The sequence below is a fragment of the Notamacropus eugenii genome, chromosome 2 (genome assembly GCF_028372415.1).
Source record: "Notamacropus eugenii isolate mMacEug1 chromosome 2, mMacEug1.pri_v2, whole genome shotgun sequence".
Classification (NCBI taxonomy): Eukaryota; Metazoa; Chordata; class Mammalia; order Diprotodontia; family Macropodidae; genus Notamacropus; species Notamacropus eugenii.
In genome coordinates, this window is record NC_092873.1 from 384601895 (window position 1) to 384621071 (window position 19177).

General features: G+C 42.3%; 1 protein-coding gene and 1 long non-coding RNA gene across 3 annotated transcripts in view; one reads left to right on the forward strand and one right to left on the reverse strand.

Annotated features, from left to right (window-relative positions):
• Positions 1–128: 128 nt before the first annotated feature.
• On the reverse strand, positions 129–15850 carry LOC140528997 (uncharacterized). Its single transcript, XR_011975386.1, has 2 exons — positions 13880–15850; positions 129–7451 (listed from the first exon to the last, which is right to left on the reverse strand). It is a non-coding gene; the product is annotated as an uncharacterized lncRNA (long non-coding RNA).
• FCRL6 (Fc receptor like 6) overlaps positions 5716–19177 on the forward strand; it is a 22997-nt gene continuing 9535 nt past the window's right edge. The window contains exons 1-7 of one of the 2 annotated variants that reach the window (XM_072647364.1): positions 5716–5797; positions 10168–10425; positions 11305–11582; positions 12448–12583; positions 14437–14464; positions 15846–15928; positions 17475–17546. In XM_072647364.1, the coding sequence (XP_072503465.1) occupies positions 10371–10425; positions 11305–11582; positions 12448–12583; positions 14437–14464; positions 15846–15928; positions 17475–17546 (652 nt within the window). In that variant the 5' untranslated portion in view covers positions 5716–5797; positions 10168–10370. Of the gene's footprint in view, positions 5798–10009; positions 10426–11304; positions 11583–12447; positions 12584–14436; positions 14465–15845; positions 15929–17474; positions 17547–19177 lie in introns of those variants that run through there. The other variant, XM_072647363.1, reaches the window with a different exon arrangement.

Here is a 19177-nt window from a genome sequence, read left to right on the forward strand (position 1 = left end):
AAATTCATCTAGATTAGTTCATGTTCTCACTGCCATGAGTAACGTTAAGGGATTCTCTCAACTTCTTGGGAAACCCATAGCTGTCAGCAGGCCTCCCATGACTATGGATCAAAGACAGGAAGCTAAACTGAAAGTAAAGAGCTTTATTAGTAAAGTAACAAATCTGCTCTCCCTGATGGCAGTCAGACTCCTGGGGTACAGATTGGCTTGCTTTGCATACACAGCCAATCAGAAACACTTTGGTAGCAATTTCTTCTTGTTGTCATTTGCTTGTTTCAGTCATGTCCAACTCTTCCCAGCCATCTGGGGATTTCTTGGTGCAACTCTGCCTCATTTAAATCCAATTCATGTGCAGTTCATGACATTACCAGATGCCACTGTTCTTCTTAAAAAAAAAAAATAGCTGGAGTGGTTTGTCATTTCCTTCTCCAGATCATTTTTCAAATGAGGAAACTGAGGCAAACAGGGCTAGGTGACTTGTCCAGGGTCACACAGCTAGTAAGTATCTGAGGCTGGATTTGAAGCCATGAAGATGAGTCTTCCTGACTCCAGGACTTGCACATGATGCACTGTGCCACCTAGCTGCCCCTTGTAGCCATTTAAGATGAAGGAAAGCATTTGACAGGAGAGTGAGGGATAGGAAAAGACTCAAGGAAGTCGATCAAGGGAGAAAAGGGGAGCATGTATAATACAAATAGCAGGATTTATTATCAAAAAAACAAAATATTCATTGTCCAAGGTCAGGTGACAAGAGGAAAAAATAAACACTTTTATAATTGTGAAAACAACCCTTTTAGACAAAGTTTCAGGGTCTCTTATTCAAGGACAGCAAGCAGTTGTTATCACCATAGATGAGACCATCTGCTTTACTGCGTCCTTGAGCAGAGATTGGAGACTTTCTAATAATAGGCCACCAGCTGTTGGGGGATTTTTATTTTATTAGTCCATCAAGATGATGCAAAATAATTAGGGTTCCTATTTTTCCCCCACAATAGCTACCAGGGCAGAGGTAGGGACTTCCCACCATGGGAAGTTTAAGAAGAGCTGTTGGCATCCCATGCCACATGTTCAGAAGAGAGCAGGAGTAAATGTTGTTTCTCCTTTTAAAGTCCACTGGGTGAAAGGTTCTTTCTGCTTAATCCTCTTCCTTAACCAATGCACCCCCATTATGGGGTGGAGGAACACCTAGATACCAACCAGAAACCTCTGGTTCCATATGTCCTTTTTATCAAGGGGTTCATCAGAAGGGGCCAAACCCAAAGTCTACTCTACAGGATGGCCACTGTTATGTAGGTTTTTAGAGTTGGAAAGAATTTTAGACATCTGCCCGCCCAAATCCTTCATTTTAAAAATGAGGAAACACGGGCTTTAAAGAGGGGAAGTAACTTGCCCAAAGTTACACAGATAATTAGTAATAAAGCCAAAAGTTTAAACTTGGATTGTTTCACTCCAAAACCAGCACTTTTTTCACTATACTTCACACAAATTGTAAGTTTAACACAAAGTACTAGAAATTTGTCTAGTCTGAGTCCTTAATAAAATACCAGAGTCTGGACCAGAATCTCCTTTCAAAATAAAAGAGGGAAAAAAAGGAGATAAGAGCAGTAAAATGCCTTCTAGACCCCCCCTTCTATAAGATTGGGATAAGGGATGGCTTGCTGAGTGGGAACAGGGAGAGGGATGTCTTTAGAAATGAACATCATGTAAAAACAAAAGATGTCAATGCAAATTTTATGAATAAGATGGGACTATTAATGCTTACATAACCTACTTGATAGGGTTATGAGGGTCAGATAGAGTACTTTGTAAAAAATAAAGTGCTGCATAAATGCAAGCTATCTTTGTAATTATTCTCCCCAGAGGGATTCCTACAGGGACTCTACATCCTTTATGATTGGGTCTGACCAGTATGCCTTCTGAACCATTTATAGTTCTGTCCATTCTGTCCTAGATCTTGGCTTTGCAAATCTGACTCCTCTCCTTCGATGTACTCCTAGGGCTTGCTGGCTGCAAACCCTGCCTTTCTCTCTTTCTGGGGAGCGCTCAAATGTCCTCCTTTTGCTTTTAACCCATCCTTTTGTTGCTTCTGGGAGATTGATCGCCTTTTATGACCCAGTACCTACCTTGAGTTGTTCTCTGCCGCCTTCTATTGCTTGAGGTGAAAAATCATACATTACTTGCCTTCCCAAGTCTTTGACAATCTGAGGAAACCTAATGGACTCCTTCTCAGAATACTGTTTTTAAAATGAATAAAACAGAATATATAGAATTTTAAAGGACAATAATGTTGAAATTAAGATGAATTTTTTTTCATCTTGAAATCTATCCTGTGGACCCCAGGAGTATCTGAACAGCTTGCTGGATGGTCAGCCTGCTTTGTCTCTCCCCACTCCAATTCATCTGCCATTTAGACATCAAGCTGATCTTCCTAAAGTACAGGCCAAACCATATCGTTTCCCTATTCAATAAACTGCTCTGGACCCCTATTGTCTCCAGGATCAAAAATAAAATCCTTCCTTTAGTGTTCAAAGCTCTTCAGAACCCAGCCCCTTCCTATCTTTCCAAACTTGCCTTTCCCCCTCATCTCATACTCTTCAGCCCAGTGACACTGGACTTTTTGCTGTTGATCAAACAGGACACATGTTTTGACTCAGAGTATTTTGTACAAGGTATCCTCCCATATTTGGAATATTCCTCTTCCTCATCTCTACTTCATGGCATCCTTCAAAGCACAGCTAAAATCCTGTCTCCTACTAGAAACCTTTCCTAATTTCCCTTCATGCTAGTAATATTAATTAATGCTTTTTTCCTCTGTTGATTATCTACAATTTATCCTCTATGTATCTTATTTAGGCATGGTTATTTGCAGGTTATCTCCCCTATTAGACTACAATTTCCCTACAAGGGCAAGAACTATCTTTTGCCATTCTTTGTATCCTTAGCAGTATGCTGGCACACAGTACGTGCTTAATAAATGCTTTTTTGACTGACTGACTGACTGCCTGATAAGGAACCTACTACCTTGAAAGGTAGCCTCTTCCACCTTTGGATAGCTCCATTAGGAGGTTTTTGCTGACCTTGGGCCTAACTTTGCCTTTTTGTAAGTTCCTCCCATTTCCCCCTGTAGGGTCAAGCAGAACAAGTCTAATGTCTCTCCCATATGAGAGCCCCTTAAAAATATGAACACAGCTGTCACAGGATTATAAATTAAGGAAAATAGAAGAGATTGAAAGGTACAAAGGAATCAAGATCCCCATGTGGCCCACTACACTCTCAAGAGTGGCCTGAACCAGATTAAAATGTAATTGGGACATATTTAACAAAACAAACAAAAAATACAATAAATTATCCATTGTATTACTGTTATTTTCTAAGTAAATATACAGCCAGTAGGGGTATAGGTATGTAGAGTTTAATGGCCTCTGTTTCTATCTAAGTTTGACAACATTGATCTAGTTCAATTCCCTCATTTTGCAGATGAGGAAACTGAGTCCCAGAGAAGTTGTTACTTATACAGATAGGAAGTGACAGAGCCAGGTTCAAACCCAGATCGTCTGATAACAATAATAATTAATGTTTATATGGTACTTTAAGCTTTGTGAAACACTTTCATATTTTACTTCATTTGATCTTCACAACAACTTTATGAGGCTGGTGCTGCTATTATTCCCATTTTTCAGATAAGTGATGTACCCAAAGTCACACAGCTAGTAAGTGCTGTCCACTCCTGAAATAAATTAATGACATGAGTTGGAGAATAAAGCATCTTTAATTAAGATAAACCGGGTAGCAAACCTGCCACCCTGGGAGATGTCCAGTGGGTTTCCCAATTCCAACCCATGCAAAAACTTCTTATACTTTAGGGGGAGACAGAGAGGACACAGTATGAGAGAGCCTGGCCTCTTCATGAGACCTCAGCCACCCCAGGCAATCCGAGCAAGTAAAATCACTTTATTCTGTCTGTTTTGCCCTTCCTGCCATGAATTCCAGTGGAAGGGGGCAAGGACATCAAAGGCCCAGATCCAGCTTGAGCTAGGTTGCCCCACAAGGCAAGATTTCAGGATGGGACTTAAAGTCTTATTCAACTCAAGCTAATTGGCACTATCTAGTTGGGCATGTTACTGACTTTCTGGCATTGCTAACTTCATTTAAGGAGTGGCAGGTAACATTACATTAGGTATTGAAATTTCTGCTGTTATATTAACAGTCATATTCACAATTTTCTGTCAGTGCCTAAGGGAGTAGTACAACTCTGGTCCCCTTGACTTGAGATCCAGACCTCTACTCTATCTACCATGCCACCTAGAGCCCATATCCACCATACTTTTCACTGCCAAGTTGTTTAAGATTCCTACAAATGTTACCTAAAACAGTCTTGCAGTAGACATGTTGGAAGGCATGGGGATAGATACTTCCCCATTTAGGACACCTCTCTAAATCAGTAATGATTGATCTTAAATTAAATGATTTTTTTTTCCAGGCTGACTAGTGCCTAAATACAGAACTACAGTTATTGGGGGGGGGGGGGTATTCTTCAGCCCACCAAACACTTCCTTTTGCTCTCCTATGTATATAGCTTGTCTCTCTAGCTATAATGTCATAGCCTTTAGGGCAGGAAGGAACTGTGTCGTCTCTATTTCCCCTCCCCACAGTAGTAGCTGAGCTACAAGTGGGTACGCAATAAAAACTTTTCTTACAATTTCACTCAAAGTTTAACTCCTCCTCCTTACAAGAAAACCCTTCCTAGAGTCTCACCTAATCTCCCTCTTTCTGCTCTCTTACAGCTCTATTCATTGGGAAGTCTGGTGAGTCTCACGTCCCTTGTTTCTCCCTTCAGTCCTACATTCTGACGTTGTGTCCTGGCCATTGTCTCCTGCCTCAGGAGTCACAGCATCTGTCTGAGGGAGAATCCCTTCACTCCCCAGAGCCTTTTGTAGGAAGTGGAGGACTCTGAAAAGAACACTAATTTTACACTAATCTAATATTCCCTCATTCCAGAGCTGGAGCCAGCATTAACTAACTCTCTCCCACTGCTTCTTGGCTTATCCAATGGTCCTTCTGCAGCACAGTATCTCTGACCTAAAGGGAAAGGTCCAGGGCAACTTTCTCTCACCCTCACCAAGGACACTGGGCTTTCTGGGTATAACACTCTACTCACTGAGAGTCCTAATTTCTCCCTATGCTGAGCTATGTTCCCTTCCCTGACATTCTTGAATTTCACTCCTCTCCACCCGTACTCTGAGCCTAACTTTCTCCTCACTAAGAATTATTTTGAGCTTTATTCTCCTTTCACTAAGAGCCCTGAATCTCACTTCCCATCACTGGGCAACATCTGAATATCATTTCCACTTCATAGAGTACTCTGAACCTTCCACCTTCTCAGTGGAGACCGTGAGCCTCACTATTCACTAAGGATTCTAAGCTTCACTATCCTCAGACTAAGAACTCTGAGCTTCCCTCCCTTCCAATAAGGACCCCAGATCTCTCTCTTCCCCTTCCTTCATTATCCAGAGCCACAGTCCCTGGCATTTGCATATTATCTCCTTTTACATCTCAGATGTCATCACAAAGCCCATCCTGTCTCTTCAACCTCCATGGACCACTTTCTTCTCTAACGAGAAAGTATATTTGACATGCGGACATCTGGATCTCATAGGAGACATCCTATGGTACAAAGAGGGAAAGAAGTTCGATCAAACCTCTGGAAATACTACTGTAATCTCGAAAAGTGGACAGTACAGCTGTGGGAGCCAGGATTCTGACCTCAGTGACCCTGTGACCATCACCTTCTCTAATGGTGAGCAAATGGAATAGTGGGGCTCCAGAGGATCATGTCCTGTCTATCATTTAAAGATCCCAAGGGGATGTACTAGGGATTCAACTTTGAGTTTCCTCCCTCCCCTTGGATCCCACACTCTTTCTAGAAATTGGTAGAAGCCTGATCTGCATCTAGAGTTTGTGAAAGAGATAAAGTTTTGGGGAGGCCAATGGGAACAGGTCCTGGTGACCAGAATGATGGAGATGTTCTTAGACAGTAACAAGCATTCATTTGTTCTACCCTTATGAGGGTTTTCAGAGATAGGAATAGAAGGGGAGGTAAGGAAGATTTTTTATGAGTTAAGATTTATTCTATGATTGAACTATTATAGAGATCAGATAAGGAACATTTGCTAAAGCAGATAGGTGCTTTCTCTTCCATTTATAATCAGAGTTCTCTAGGAGCCCTGAGAGGTTAAGTGATTTGACCAGACTCACACAGCCAGCAGGTGTCATAGGGAGGACATAAGCCCAGCTCATCCCAACTCAGGTACCTGTCTATCCACAGGATCATGTTTGTGCTCAAGTAAAAAATAGTGAAAAAGAAAAGAAGACAGAAATGTACCAGGTTAGAGCAGAGAAAATCTGGGACTAAGGAGGCAGAAAAGAAGAAATGGATGGGAATAAGGAAGGGAGGAAGAAAAGAAGGAAAAAAGAAAGGAAGGGGGAGAAAGAAGGGAGAGAAGGGAGGGAGGCAGGGAAGAAGAAAAGGAAGGAAAGAAAGAAGGAAGGGAGGGAAGGAGGGAGGGAGGGAAGGAAGGAAGGGAAATGTTATTCCATAGCCCCTGGACCCTGGGCAGTAAGTGAAGAGCAAAATGTGGCCCATGGCTCTCACTGAGAGGAAAGGAGGTCACTCTGGGATTTACCTCAGCCTCTTGGTGAGGGATATGCCAGGAGCCAATACGAAAGCCCTAGAGAAGGGAGACAAAAGGAAGAAGTATCATGAATGAGGTTTGAAATGACTCATAAAATTATGTCATCACTAGTGTAACATTGATGAATGACATTAAGATTACTCAAATAGTCAACAAATATTTACTCAGGAAGTTGTTTTTAAAATACATTTTATTGATATCTTTTGTTTTTAAATCCCCTAAAATTCCCCATTTCCCTCTCAAAACTTCTCCCAGAGAGCCAACCCAACCCACCTGACCAAGATTTTCTTTCAAAGAAAAAGAAGAAAAAATAAACCAGTAAAATTGATCAACATATCAAAAAAAAAACCACCTGACTATATTAAATGTTACACACTATGGACACACACACAAACACACACAGGTGCATATACACACATACCTCTACAAAGCAGTAAAGAAAGATGTTTCCTCATATCTTTTCTTTGGGATCAACCTTGTTCCTCGTAATTTTGTAACATTCATTTTCAGTTGTTTTGTGGGTTCTTTCCATTTCCATTGTTGTAGTCATGTGTATTTTATTTCCTTGACTCTCCTTACTTAATTTTGCATCAGTTCATATATGTCTTTCCTTGTTTCTCTATACTTCTTAAATTTATTGTTTCTTGCAATATGCAAGTACATTCATTTACCACAATTTCTTTAGCTATTCTTCAGTTGGTGGGCATCTATCAATTGTAATAGTATTCATTAAGTACTTACCATTTGAAATGCACTGTGCTAGATGTCAGGGAAAATAGAAAAATTTTATTCAATTTTATTTTTATTTCCATATTCTCTTCCTTCCTCCTCCCCCTCTCCTACCCATTGAGAAGACAAGAAAAAAACCCTTGACAAACACATACAGTCATGCAAAACAATTTCCCATATTAACCATGTCCAAAAAAAAAAGGAAAAGAAAGAAAATATGCTTAAATTTGTACTCTGAGTACATCTCTCAAGGCATTTTTTAAAAATTTTAAGTATCCTTCCTAATACTCTCTCCTCTCTTGGATTCTCCTGGTTCTCTTCCTAACCCTCTAAACCTCTCTTTTTGTGTCTCTAATATTAGCTCTTCCTTCCCTTCCTGACCCTTTAGGTGGATCTAATGTAAGGTTCTGTCCTTGGTCTTTTCTTTCTTCCTGGGTAATTTCTTTCACTGCCCTAACTTCATTACTATCTCTATGCATACAATGCTCAAAACTACACCTATTTTCCAAGTTCCAGACTTGTCTCTAACAGCCCACAGGACATCTCAACCTAGATTTTCCACTGACATCTCAAACACATATCCAAAGAAAACATTATTATTTTCCCTTCTAAACCTTCCCCCTCTGACTTCATTATTTCATTAGTAGTATAATCCATACAGGCTTTTCTGCTTAAAATGTCAGTATTACCTTTAACTCTTCACTCTCCCTTATATCTCAATATTCCATCTGCATTATCTCATATCTGTACCCATTTGTCTATTCCCACTGCCAACATACTAATACTAGTCTCCATTTAATCAATTTACCCCCAAAAAAACATATATTAAGTACTTTCTATATGCCAGGCTATATAGGAGGTGCTTGGGATAAAAAGAAAAAGCAAAAACCAATAATTCCACTCACTTATGCTATTTCAGCAGCAATCTCATGGATCCTCCCATTTACACTATCTCCCTCCCCACTCAAGTCTACCCTTCACACCACTAACAGACCTGTATCATGCCTACATCTAGTCATGTCAATTTCTCAACTGAAAAATCTTCAGTGACTCTCTATTGCCTCTTGAGTAAAGTTAAAACTCATTTGTCTCATTCCCATCCCTCCACAACCCAGCACCATCCCTATCTTTTCAGGAAGAGGGGAGAATTTGTCAAGAGACAAGGAGTTCGATTTTGGACACTGTAGGTTTGAGTTGCCTGTGAGATACTCAATTTGAGATGTCCAGCAGACAGTTGGTTACACAAGATTGTAACTCAGGAGAAAGATGAGGGATGGATACATAGATTTAAGAGCAATCTGCACATTGACGAAAACAGTAAGATCCACAACAGAGAGTATATGGACAGAAGGGGGTGCAGGACAGAGCCTTGGGGGCACAACATGTTTGAGAATTCAGCAAAGGAAACTGAGAAGATTAAATCATGCAGGAAAGAGAAAAAACAGGCAAGAAGACTGTCACAAAAACCCAGGCAAGGAGAGAGGATCCAGGAGGACTCTATCTAAAGAGGTCAATTATAATGAAGACTGAAAAAAGCCCTATTGGTTTTAGTGTTTCAGAAACAATGGGAAACCTTGAAGAAAACAGTTTTAAGTCAAGTGGAGGGAATCAGAAGCCAAAGTACAAAGGCATTTGAAAGAGAGCACGGAGTGAGAAAGCAGAGATAGTAAATGTAGATAGCTTTTTTGAGAGTTGTAAAAGAAAAGAAAGATAAAAGCTGATAGTTTGAAGTTATGTCAGAGTCAAATGACATTTTTGTTTTGGGGTTTTTGTTTATTTTGTTCTTTTTTAAAGAATGAAGTAGACCTGCAGGCAGCAAAGGAGTAAGGAAAGAAGCCAATGGATATTCTCGTCTAGCCCAGTTAGGCTACTCCCCAGTCACTGTACATACCACACATTTGACTGTCCCATGCCTTTGCTTATATGTTTATTCTCTATGCACGGGACATCCTCCAATCCTCCTTTTCTGCCATTTAAGTTTCTACTGATCCTTTAACAGCTAGCCCAATTGCCAGCTCTACGGAGAATTCTTCCCTAATCCACTCTACCAAGAATTCTTCCTTAATCCACCCAAGCCAACAATAATCTCTCCCCTTTCTGGATATGACATAGTATCATCCTCACACAATAATTGGTTATTATGATTGTGTTCCTGGGGCATCCCTCTTCAACATATGTGGCCTTCAGACTGGTTATCCCAGTTCCACACCCACTCAAAAGCATACCTCACAATCCCCCACCAATATGTTTATTGTTGAGAGTCAATCAGAGTGGAGGGATAAGAAAAGGCTTCAGGTGGCCTCTAAGCTAGGATACAAGGATGAGTAGAATTTCAGTATGGGAAGAAATATGCCTAGAGATATGTGTGTGTTCATCCTTCATTGCTGAAGAAGACCATGCCATCAGAGAAATGATGACATGACTTGCATTTGACTTTGTTTTGAGTGAGTGAGGGCTGTGCAGGTCACCAGCCTCACTTGTCCTCCAGAGCCATCTGAATCCAGTGAGCAGATATTCATCAGGATGACTGGAGATGATCCAGGATGAGTTAATTGGGGTTAAGTGACTTGCCCAAAGTCACACAGCTAGTGAGTGTCAAGTGTCTGAGGTGAGATTTGAACTCAGGTCTTCCTGACCTGGTACTCTATCCACTGCACCACCTAGCTGACCATGCCTAGAGATACTGGAGAGGAGAAAGTGAAGGCCAATAGGGACAATCTTAGATGTATCTTCCTATGTGTTTCAGGCTGGCTGATCCTCCAGGCTCCTTATTCCGTGTTTGAAGGAGATGCTGTGATTTTGCAATGCCAAGGATGGAATAAAGCTAAGCTATCTCAGGTTACATTTCACAAATGGACAAAGTTCATTTCCTTCACTGAGGAAAACAAACCTCTGTCCTTCAAAGCAGCAAGAATAGACCATGGAGGCCAATACAGTTGTAGTGGGTACATGAATAATAGAAAGACAAATCGAAGCTCTGATCCTGTTGTCCTTCAAGTCCGAGGTAAGATCACTTGACCATGGGATGGAAATTGCCAAGGATAGGGCCACTGGAAACTATGAAGTCTCAGAAGAGGAAGCCATCCTCTGAGGATCACCATGGTAGAAGATTCTTAGAGAGAAAGACCACAGCTCAGGCTGTTTTCTTAGTAATATTCTAGAGCACACTGTTTAAGGAGAGAAAACAAGTCCTGGTGGATAGGTCATGGTCTTACATTGAAGTTATTGAGTTCCCAGATTTGGGGAGTCCCACTGCAGATGTGGAATGAAGAGGGAGAAAGAATAAGCATTTATACAGTGCCAACTATGTGCCAGGGACAACTAGGTTGAACAGTGAATAGAGTGCAGGACCTGAATTCAAATCCAGCTTCAGACACTGACTAGCTGTGTGACCCTGGGCAAATCACTTAACCCTGTTTGCCTCAGTTTCTTCATCTGTAAAATGAGCTGGCAAAGGAAATGGCAAACCACTCCAGGATCTTTGCCAAGAAAACCCCAAATGAGGACACGAGTCAGACACAACTGAAATGGTTGAATAACCACTATGTGCCCGGCACTGTGCTAAGTGCTTTACAAACATTATCTCATTTGATCCTCACAACAACTCTGTGAGTTAGGTACTGTCATAATCCCCATTTTGCAGTTGAGGAAACTGAGGCAGGCAAACATGAAGTGACTTGCTGTGATTTGCACAGCTAGTGAGTGTCTGAGGCTAGATTGGAATTCAGACCTTCATGACTCCAGACCCAATGTTCTGTTCATTGAATCATTTAGCTGGAATGAACTACTGCTCAGTTTCCTCCAGTCTTTCTTTCAAGCCCTTAGCTCCCAGAACCTAACCCCTCCCAATTTTTCCTTGACCCTAAGTCTGACTTCTCTCCAGAACTGTTCCCTCAACCCGAGCTGAGAATCAAAAATTTGACTGAAACCTTGGAGGAGAGCCCAATGGCCTTGAGATGTGAGACACAACTACCACCCCAGAGATCAGCTTCCCAGCTCTTCTTCTCCTTCTATAAGGATAATAGGACCATAAGAGGCAGAGACCAGTCCCCAGAATACTACATCCCAGCAACCATAATGGCAGGTACTGGATTGTACTGGTGTGTGGCAGCCACTGAGGATGGCCAATATCAGAAACAGAGCCTCGAGGTGGAAATTCAAGTGAGTAGGAAAGGGGAGTGGGAACAGACTCGGGGACATAGTGGAGAAAGGCTGCCTGTGGAGTCTTGAAAGTGGAAATTTAAGTGAAGCTGGGAGAGTAACAGCTATAAAGATGAGAGGAAAGAATGACCTTTCCCATTAATGTAAAACGTGCAATGCCCCCGGGAGGCCAGAAGGCATCCAGAGTCCAGCAGCCTCTCTGACTTGTCTTCGCTTTCAATTCCATTATCTCATTATTCCTTCACCTAACTGATGGTGTCACAGTAGGGGACACAGTAGAGCTTCAGGGTGACCAGCAAAGGGGTTCTTCCCACCACAAAGGAGAAATCCTTGGTAACAAGTTCAGATGCCCATGGAAGACTTGTTCCTCCTTCCTCCTCTCTGTGATGTTACAGGAGAATACAGGGAATTATTCCTGAAAACAGCCACTAGCTTAAAGAATGAGACTGCAGCTAGGTCTCCCAAGAGAGAATGTAGTCTCCCCAAATGGACTGTATCTGAGATCAGGACTTATTAAGCTTTGTACCCCACTGTGCAACACAGTCCTGGGCTCCTGGTAGCTGCTCAGTAAATGTGTGTTGGCTGAGTGTGTTCTTCCTTTTCTCTGCTTCTAATCTCATTCCTGAAACATATGAACTCAGTGGGGAAATAATGAGACTTCTCAAGAAATTAATATTTCCTTCACACACCGCTCCTGGAACTGGCTGCCCTATTCATTCTACTCAATCTCCCTTTTCCTGTGGACATACAGAAACCAGGCAGCCTGCAGACCTTCCTGTTTCCCAGCTTCTTAGGTTAGACTTTCCTATCTTATCCCTTAAAATGACTTAGGAAAAATCTCAGCAACCAAGTCTCTCTCCCCTAGGGCTTCACGTCTCCCCACTCTGTCCCCACTGGGCACAGGGGGAGCCAACTGGTTCTGGGGATAACTCTGACCCTGTTTGGCATGACTGGAATCACTGCAGTCCTTCTGCAATATTTCAGGCTCTTGAAGAAAACAGGTCAGTATCTTCCTTTGACAACCTCTGGTGACAGATTCCAGTCCTGGCTGGAACCCCAGCCGGACCTTTACCCTGCCCCCTAAAACCCACTCCCTAATGGTCTGACCCTATTCTCACTTCTCATAAGGGGGCGCGCTGACATTTCATACATACATACACTCAAAGAATACCCTAGACCCAAGGAGAATACAGTTATAAAAATCAAAACTTGAAAAAGAAAAAAATGCTGGCCATAATAGCACATTGGTAAGAAGCAGCCAGCTTCAATGACAAAATCTTGGCTAAGTAGGTCAAAGGTCAGCCAGTAGGCCGCTCTGGCAAGAAGCAGTACATAGTTTAAAAACTTTTAGATCATTGCTGACCACATCTGAAAACAGTGCTTCTGAAAAGGGGAGCTCTATGTGCGTGTGAAAAGACAGGTAATCACAATATTTTTAGTTCACTTTTCCATTGCATTTTAAGATTCACAGACTGGCAACTTTGTGAGGCAGGGCAGGTACTATCTCCATATTATAGATGAGCAATGAAGCTTTAGAGTGGAGGAGTGACTTTCCCACAGGGGCATACACACCTGGCAGATGCCAGAGCCAAGACTTAAACCAGGGTCTTCTGACTCTTATAGGACCATTACTATAGATCTGAAAGAGACCTCATTGATCAGGGGTAGGGAACCTGCAGCCTAAAGGCCACATCCTTAAGTGTGGCCCTGGGACTGAATTCAAATTTTACAGAACAAATACAGCCTTCTAGGTCCTTAAGTGTGGCCTTTTGAATGAATCCAAATTTTACAGAACAAATCTTTGTGTGGCCTTAAGACTGCAAGTTCCCCACCCCTGTTCTAGGCTAATAGCTATGTCTCAAGCTTCTCCCACTTACAAGTATTCCTAACCTGGGGTTCATGCACTTATTTTTGTTTGTTTGTTTGAATATTTCAATAACTGGGTTTTTTTAAATATATAAATATATATATATATATATACATAAATTGTCTTCCTACGTATTTTATTTTGTGCATTTAAAAGCATTCTGAGAATGGGTCTATAGGCTTCAGCAGATTGCCAAAAGGGTCCATGACACACAATAAAAAGTTTACAGATCCCTACATCCAGCCCCAAATGCCTTTGTCTCCAGCTAGTCACAGGGCATCCTCACTCTCGCCTGTCCTAAACCACTGTCTCCTTTTCAGAATCTTCTCCTTTGCTGTTGGCCCCTTCCTTTAACCTCTTCTCATCCCAGAAGAAATTGCCCAAGTTCTTCATTGGTACAAGAGGGACAGGAATAGGGATAAGGACTAACCTGTGCTTTTGTTGGTATTGGGTGCTCCTAAGTGAAGGAACTCCTTCTACAAATGCAAGTTGGCACCTGTCCTGCAATTTAGAGTCCATGAGAGTTAGTTGCCTACGCACTGAAAGGTTCCATGACTTGTCCAGTATCAGAGTCAGCATTGTCAGAGGTGAAGCCTGAAGCCTCAAGGAAAAAAGAGGAAACGAGAAATCAGCCTCCACTCAACCTTCAGTGGTGGAGAATTCAGAAGCTACAGGAGCAGCCCTTTCCATTTTCTCATGATTCATTGTTGGGTCTTTTATCCTTAAGACAATCCAAAATCTGTCTCTCCGGGAACTTCCTAACTGCTCCTGGTTCTAACCTCAGGGACCAAGCAGAACAAGTCTAATCTCCCTTCTACAAGATAGGATTTCAAATCATTGAAGATAGCTACTATGTGCCCCCACTCCATAACTTCTCTGTGACTAATCATTCCCATGGAAACATGGACACACAAATGTGGCAAAAGTACAATGTGAAATATCTATTAGATTCCTGTTAGTTATTTTTATACATACTTGATTTTACAGAAGGAACTGCTGCTCCAGATCCTGCCAGGTAAGTCTGCCACCTTCATGTTATGAGAGTTATTGACTATTCCTTAGATATCAGCAATGGCCCAAGTGTTGTATAAACCCCATGACCCAACCCCTATCTTGCTGAGAGGCTTCACTAGGGCAAGGAACCACCTTGTCCTCATCGAGCTGCCCCAATATATCACATATGTTCTTGTCCTGTTTGTGCCTCCATGGGATTTGGACAGGAAGGCAGCCCTAGGAGAGAGTGAGAGGACAAGGTCAATGGTGGCAGAGATGAAGAAGGAGGAGAAAACAGGCTGCCCTTTCTTCTACTACTATTGCTACTGCACCTTGGAGGAGAAGGTCACTCTGGGAAAAGTCAAGGAAGCGGGTTGCTGATAATAGACATCAGGGAAGGAAAGGGATGGGCCACTTCCAAGGACTGCATCCAAATACAACTATCTTTTTCAGTGCTGGCCTGCTTTCTCCATCATCTTCAAAGACCATACTCTCATTTCTGTCTAACTCAGTCTTTCCCAGTCTTTCCTTTGTCCTTTTTCCACTCTGCCCTCTGGGACCCTCCTTTGTGGTTAACAAACTTTCCTTCATCCTAGATCTCTTCTATCTACAGTCCTCCCCCTTTTTTTGGTATTCGATGCAACCTAGCTTTCTTTTGAAGACACCACACCACTTGGCACCCTCTTCATGACTGGATATTCTTTCTCTTAGACCTTCTGACACACAGGGTCTGGGAAGGGGATTTAGTATACTCCTTGTTCTTCACTGTCATTGTCACTCAGTAACCACCTCTCCTCCTTTAAAATTTGTCCTGCACTGTCCAGATTCTACTTGTTGCTCCAGATTCTAATTGTTACCATCCAGAGTCTTTGAGTTCACACTCCCTCTTCTGCAACAAATTCAGTACTTACTTCATAATCTTCTTCATTCCAACCCCTGCTGCCTCTTAAATTGGCCTTTCCAGATGTTCATCATCCTCAGTTCCCCTGACCTCCATCTTCAGTCTACATTAGCTACACACAGAAATGGTTATACTTTGGATTCTACTCTGAACTCAATTTAGCTGAATTTCAGAAATCCTGGTTATGGCTCTATCCCTGGTTCTTCTTTAAAGAGCTTCTGAGGTACCAATTGCCTTGAGTAGTGTGACATCAGTTACAGTTCTCTATGGTTCATCTTTCCCATGGTTTAAGATTCTTCTTGGGTCATACCATTAGGAGAAATCATCTCATGAAAGCTAACTGTGTATAGCTGTATGGGCTGGCCCTCCCAAAAAGAGCAGTGCCCTAAGCCTGGTGTGAACTGATACTCCCCTTCTCCCAACCCAGCCCAGAATCCACAATCTATTTCATAGCTTTACCTTTCCTCAATGTTCATTTGCATTATTCTTATCTTTTCCTTAGTGGTCCTTTCTTCCCAGGAACTCCAGAAATCCTTAAGGCCTCCTCATCACAGGACCTGGAGTCTTGTCCAGTGTATGTCAATGGTAAGGGTCAAGCTGCTCTGCTGGATTGGCCTGTCCACTAGAGACAGAGAAAAGACCTCTTTGAAAAGGAGGATGAAGGAGTCATGGGCCTTAGAGCTTCTTCAGGCACTTCTGAGAGGAGAATATTAATCATAATAACATATACAGGCAGTTAGGCAGCACAATAGATAGAGCACTGGACTGGGAATCAGGAGAACCTGAGTTCAAAACTGGTCTCAGACACTTACTAGCTGTGTGACTCTAGGCAAATCACTTAACCCTGTTTGTCTCAGTTTCCTCATCTCTAAAATGAGATAGAGAAAGAAATGGAAAACCACGCCAGTATTTTTGCCAATAAAACTCCAAATGGGATCACAAAGAGTTGGAAATGACTAAATAACAACAAATACATTTTATTTTAATGTTTATAGAATATCTTCTTCACGACAACCCTTTGTATTATGTGGTATTCATATTATTATCCCCTCTTTACAGGTATGGAGATTGAGTGAGGCTCAAAGAGTTAAGTAACTTGCGTGTGGTCACACAGGTAGACCAGGATCTTTCCCGCTCTTTTGCCAACAAGAGGTAAATGGAGAGCAAGAAGCACAAACATGGCAGAGCTATTAGTAGAGAAGGAGATAGAAGGCAATGGCAAGAGTAGTGTGACAATAACAATATTAAGTAACTTTTATATAGTGCCTGCTATGCACCTAAGTACTGTGCTAAGTGATTTACAAATGTCTGATTTAGTCTTCCCAGTTTGGAAGGGAGACACTTATTTTCCCCATTTTCTAGTTAAGGAAACTAAAGCAAACAGAAATTAAGTGACTTGCCCAGGGTCATACAGTAGACTGAATGTCTAAGGATAGATTTAAACTCAGGTCTTCCTGACTCCAGGGCCAGTGCTCTATCTATTGGGCCACCTAGAGCTATAGGAACCACCTGTGACCCAATTTCTACCCATGGTTACCTAGGGAGGTCTGATCATCACAATCTACCTGCTGTTGTGTACAAAGTACTAGATCAGCCACTTCAGACTCAGGCTCTTTCTAATCCTGACTGCCACTCACTCTAAGCATGACCATGAACAAGACCTCTTAGGCAACCTTGGTTTCCTAATCTGTAAAATGGTGAATTTGAACTAGATGGCATGAGAGGATAGAGGAAAGAATAAAGGACAAAGAATCTGGAGATCTGGGTTTTAGTCCTGACTTTAACATTAAATTGATGTGTGATCCTAGGCAAGTGGCTATAGGTCTCTGGACCTCCATTTCAGTAGGGACAAAATGAGAGGACCGGACTGGAGCAGTGGTAGGTTCCCTTCCAGCCATAGTAATCTATAGGGGGTTTTTTTAGCCTCTTTTGCCCCACATTTTTCCAAAGCAAATTCCCTTGCCATTCTACTGCCTCTTGCTGTTCTGATAATATGCACATAGAGTTTCCTTCCCTTTGGAAGTGCCTTCCTTAAGAAAAGACCTTGATCCATGCAGGGGTCAAAGAGGGGGATGGGATTCATGGTCTTGGGTCGGGTGGATCACCTCTGAAACCTCATCTCTCCTTCCAGTGAATCCTCAGGATAAGAAGATTGAAGATGTGGTTTATTCTGTGGTATTTTCCAGGGAGCAGAAAAAGAAAGGTGAGTAACAAGGAGTGGTTGAGGTCGGGGAGGTCAGGAGCAAGGACAACTGTGTTTGTACCCTCCCTTTCCCCAAGATTACCTTCTCCAACCCACCCCTCAGGTCTGATCATACCATTCCTACTCAAAAAACTTCACTGACTTTCTGTTACCTATAAGAGAAAATAAACTCTTTAGCCTGGCATTTAAGGCTCTCCATAATTTGGTTCCAGTCTATTCTTCTTAAAGGTTCTTTTTCTGTCATGTACTTAACAAGCATGAAGAGTTCAATATATGTTGAAGACCCCCTACATTCTATTTTCTCATCATCATCATCCTTGGCCCTTTCACCCATGTCCTGTCCTGCTCCAGCTCCACCCACCCCCTTGGTATGTACCCTCTGGGTTTCCCATCCATAATATTCCAGCTCCCCTCCATTCAGGACCTCTTCCTCTCTTACTCCTCTGGCACTTGCTCTCTCTGAGACCTGGCTTCTCCCAGATAACACTGAATCCCTGGCTATCCTCTCCAGTAGTGTGGCTGTACCTCCTCCTGCATCCCCCAATGTACTATTCTAAAAAAGGACTCAGACCACTCCTTGCTCCCCACTGTCATTTCCAGACTCTCCCTTTGAGCGACAGCTCTACCCTTTTGAAGTTCACTCTGTTAAAACTTTTCATCCTCTGCAGATAATGAAGACTATCAGGTATTTTTCCCTCCTTCCTCACATACACACACACACACATGCATGCATCCCAAGCCATTCTCCCTTTTTTCTGAAGGAATTCATCATTAGCTCACTGTCTTCTTCTCTTCCCGAATACCGACCCTTATTTTGGGGGAACTTTAACATCCATGGTGATATTCCCACAAACACCCTAACTTTACATCCCTCAGTCTCCTCAAATTATGTGGCCTACTCTTCCACTCCACCTCAATTGTGCACAGGGATGGGATCTTGTCATTACCTATATATTTCACTTCCTTAACCAAAAACTCTGGCATTAATTTATCTGACTGTAATCCCCTATTGGGACAGCAAGGTGGTTCAATGGATGGAGTGCAGGGCCTAGAGTCAGGAAGACTCATCTTCCTGAGTTCAAATCAGGCCTCAGACATTTCCTAGCTGTGTGACCCTGGGCAAGTCACTGAACCTTGTTTGCCTCAGTTTCCTCATTTATAAAATAAGTTGAAGAAGAAAATGGCAAAGACACTCTAGTATCTTTGCCAAGAAGATCCCAAAAGGGGTCACCAAGAGCTGAACAAAACTGAAATGACTGAAAAACAACAAAACCTCCTATTATTCCATCTTACCCTCTGCCTCACCCCTCCCTTAGTACTTTCCCTTCCTCTTCTGTTCTGACCTCTGCTCTGACTTCACTTTTCTTTCTTCCTAATTTCAACCCTGTAGTTAACCAATTCAACCTCACACTACCCCACTTTGGAAATCGTCATCCCTTTAGGAGCTATTTCTCCTTTTTAAATGATGCAACCCCCAATGAGGGCACCCTCTCCCCCTCCTCCAAAGTGGGGAGTCTTAAAACTGAGTTGGTCCTGTCTCCTGCTGTGGGGAAGAAGCCCTGGCTCCTGTTCTCTTAGAGGGTCCCCAAGCACACAAACAGTGCCCAGCACAGCTCCCTGCCCAGTGACCT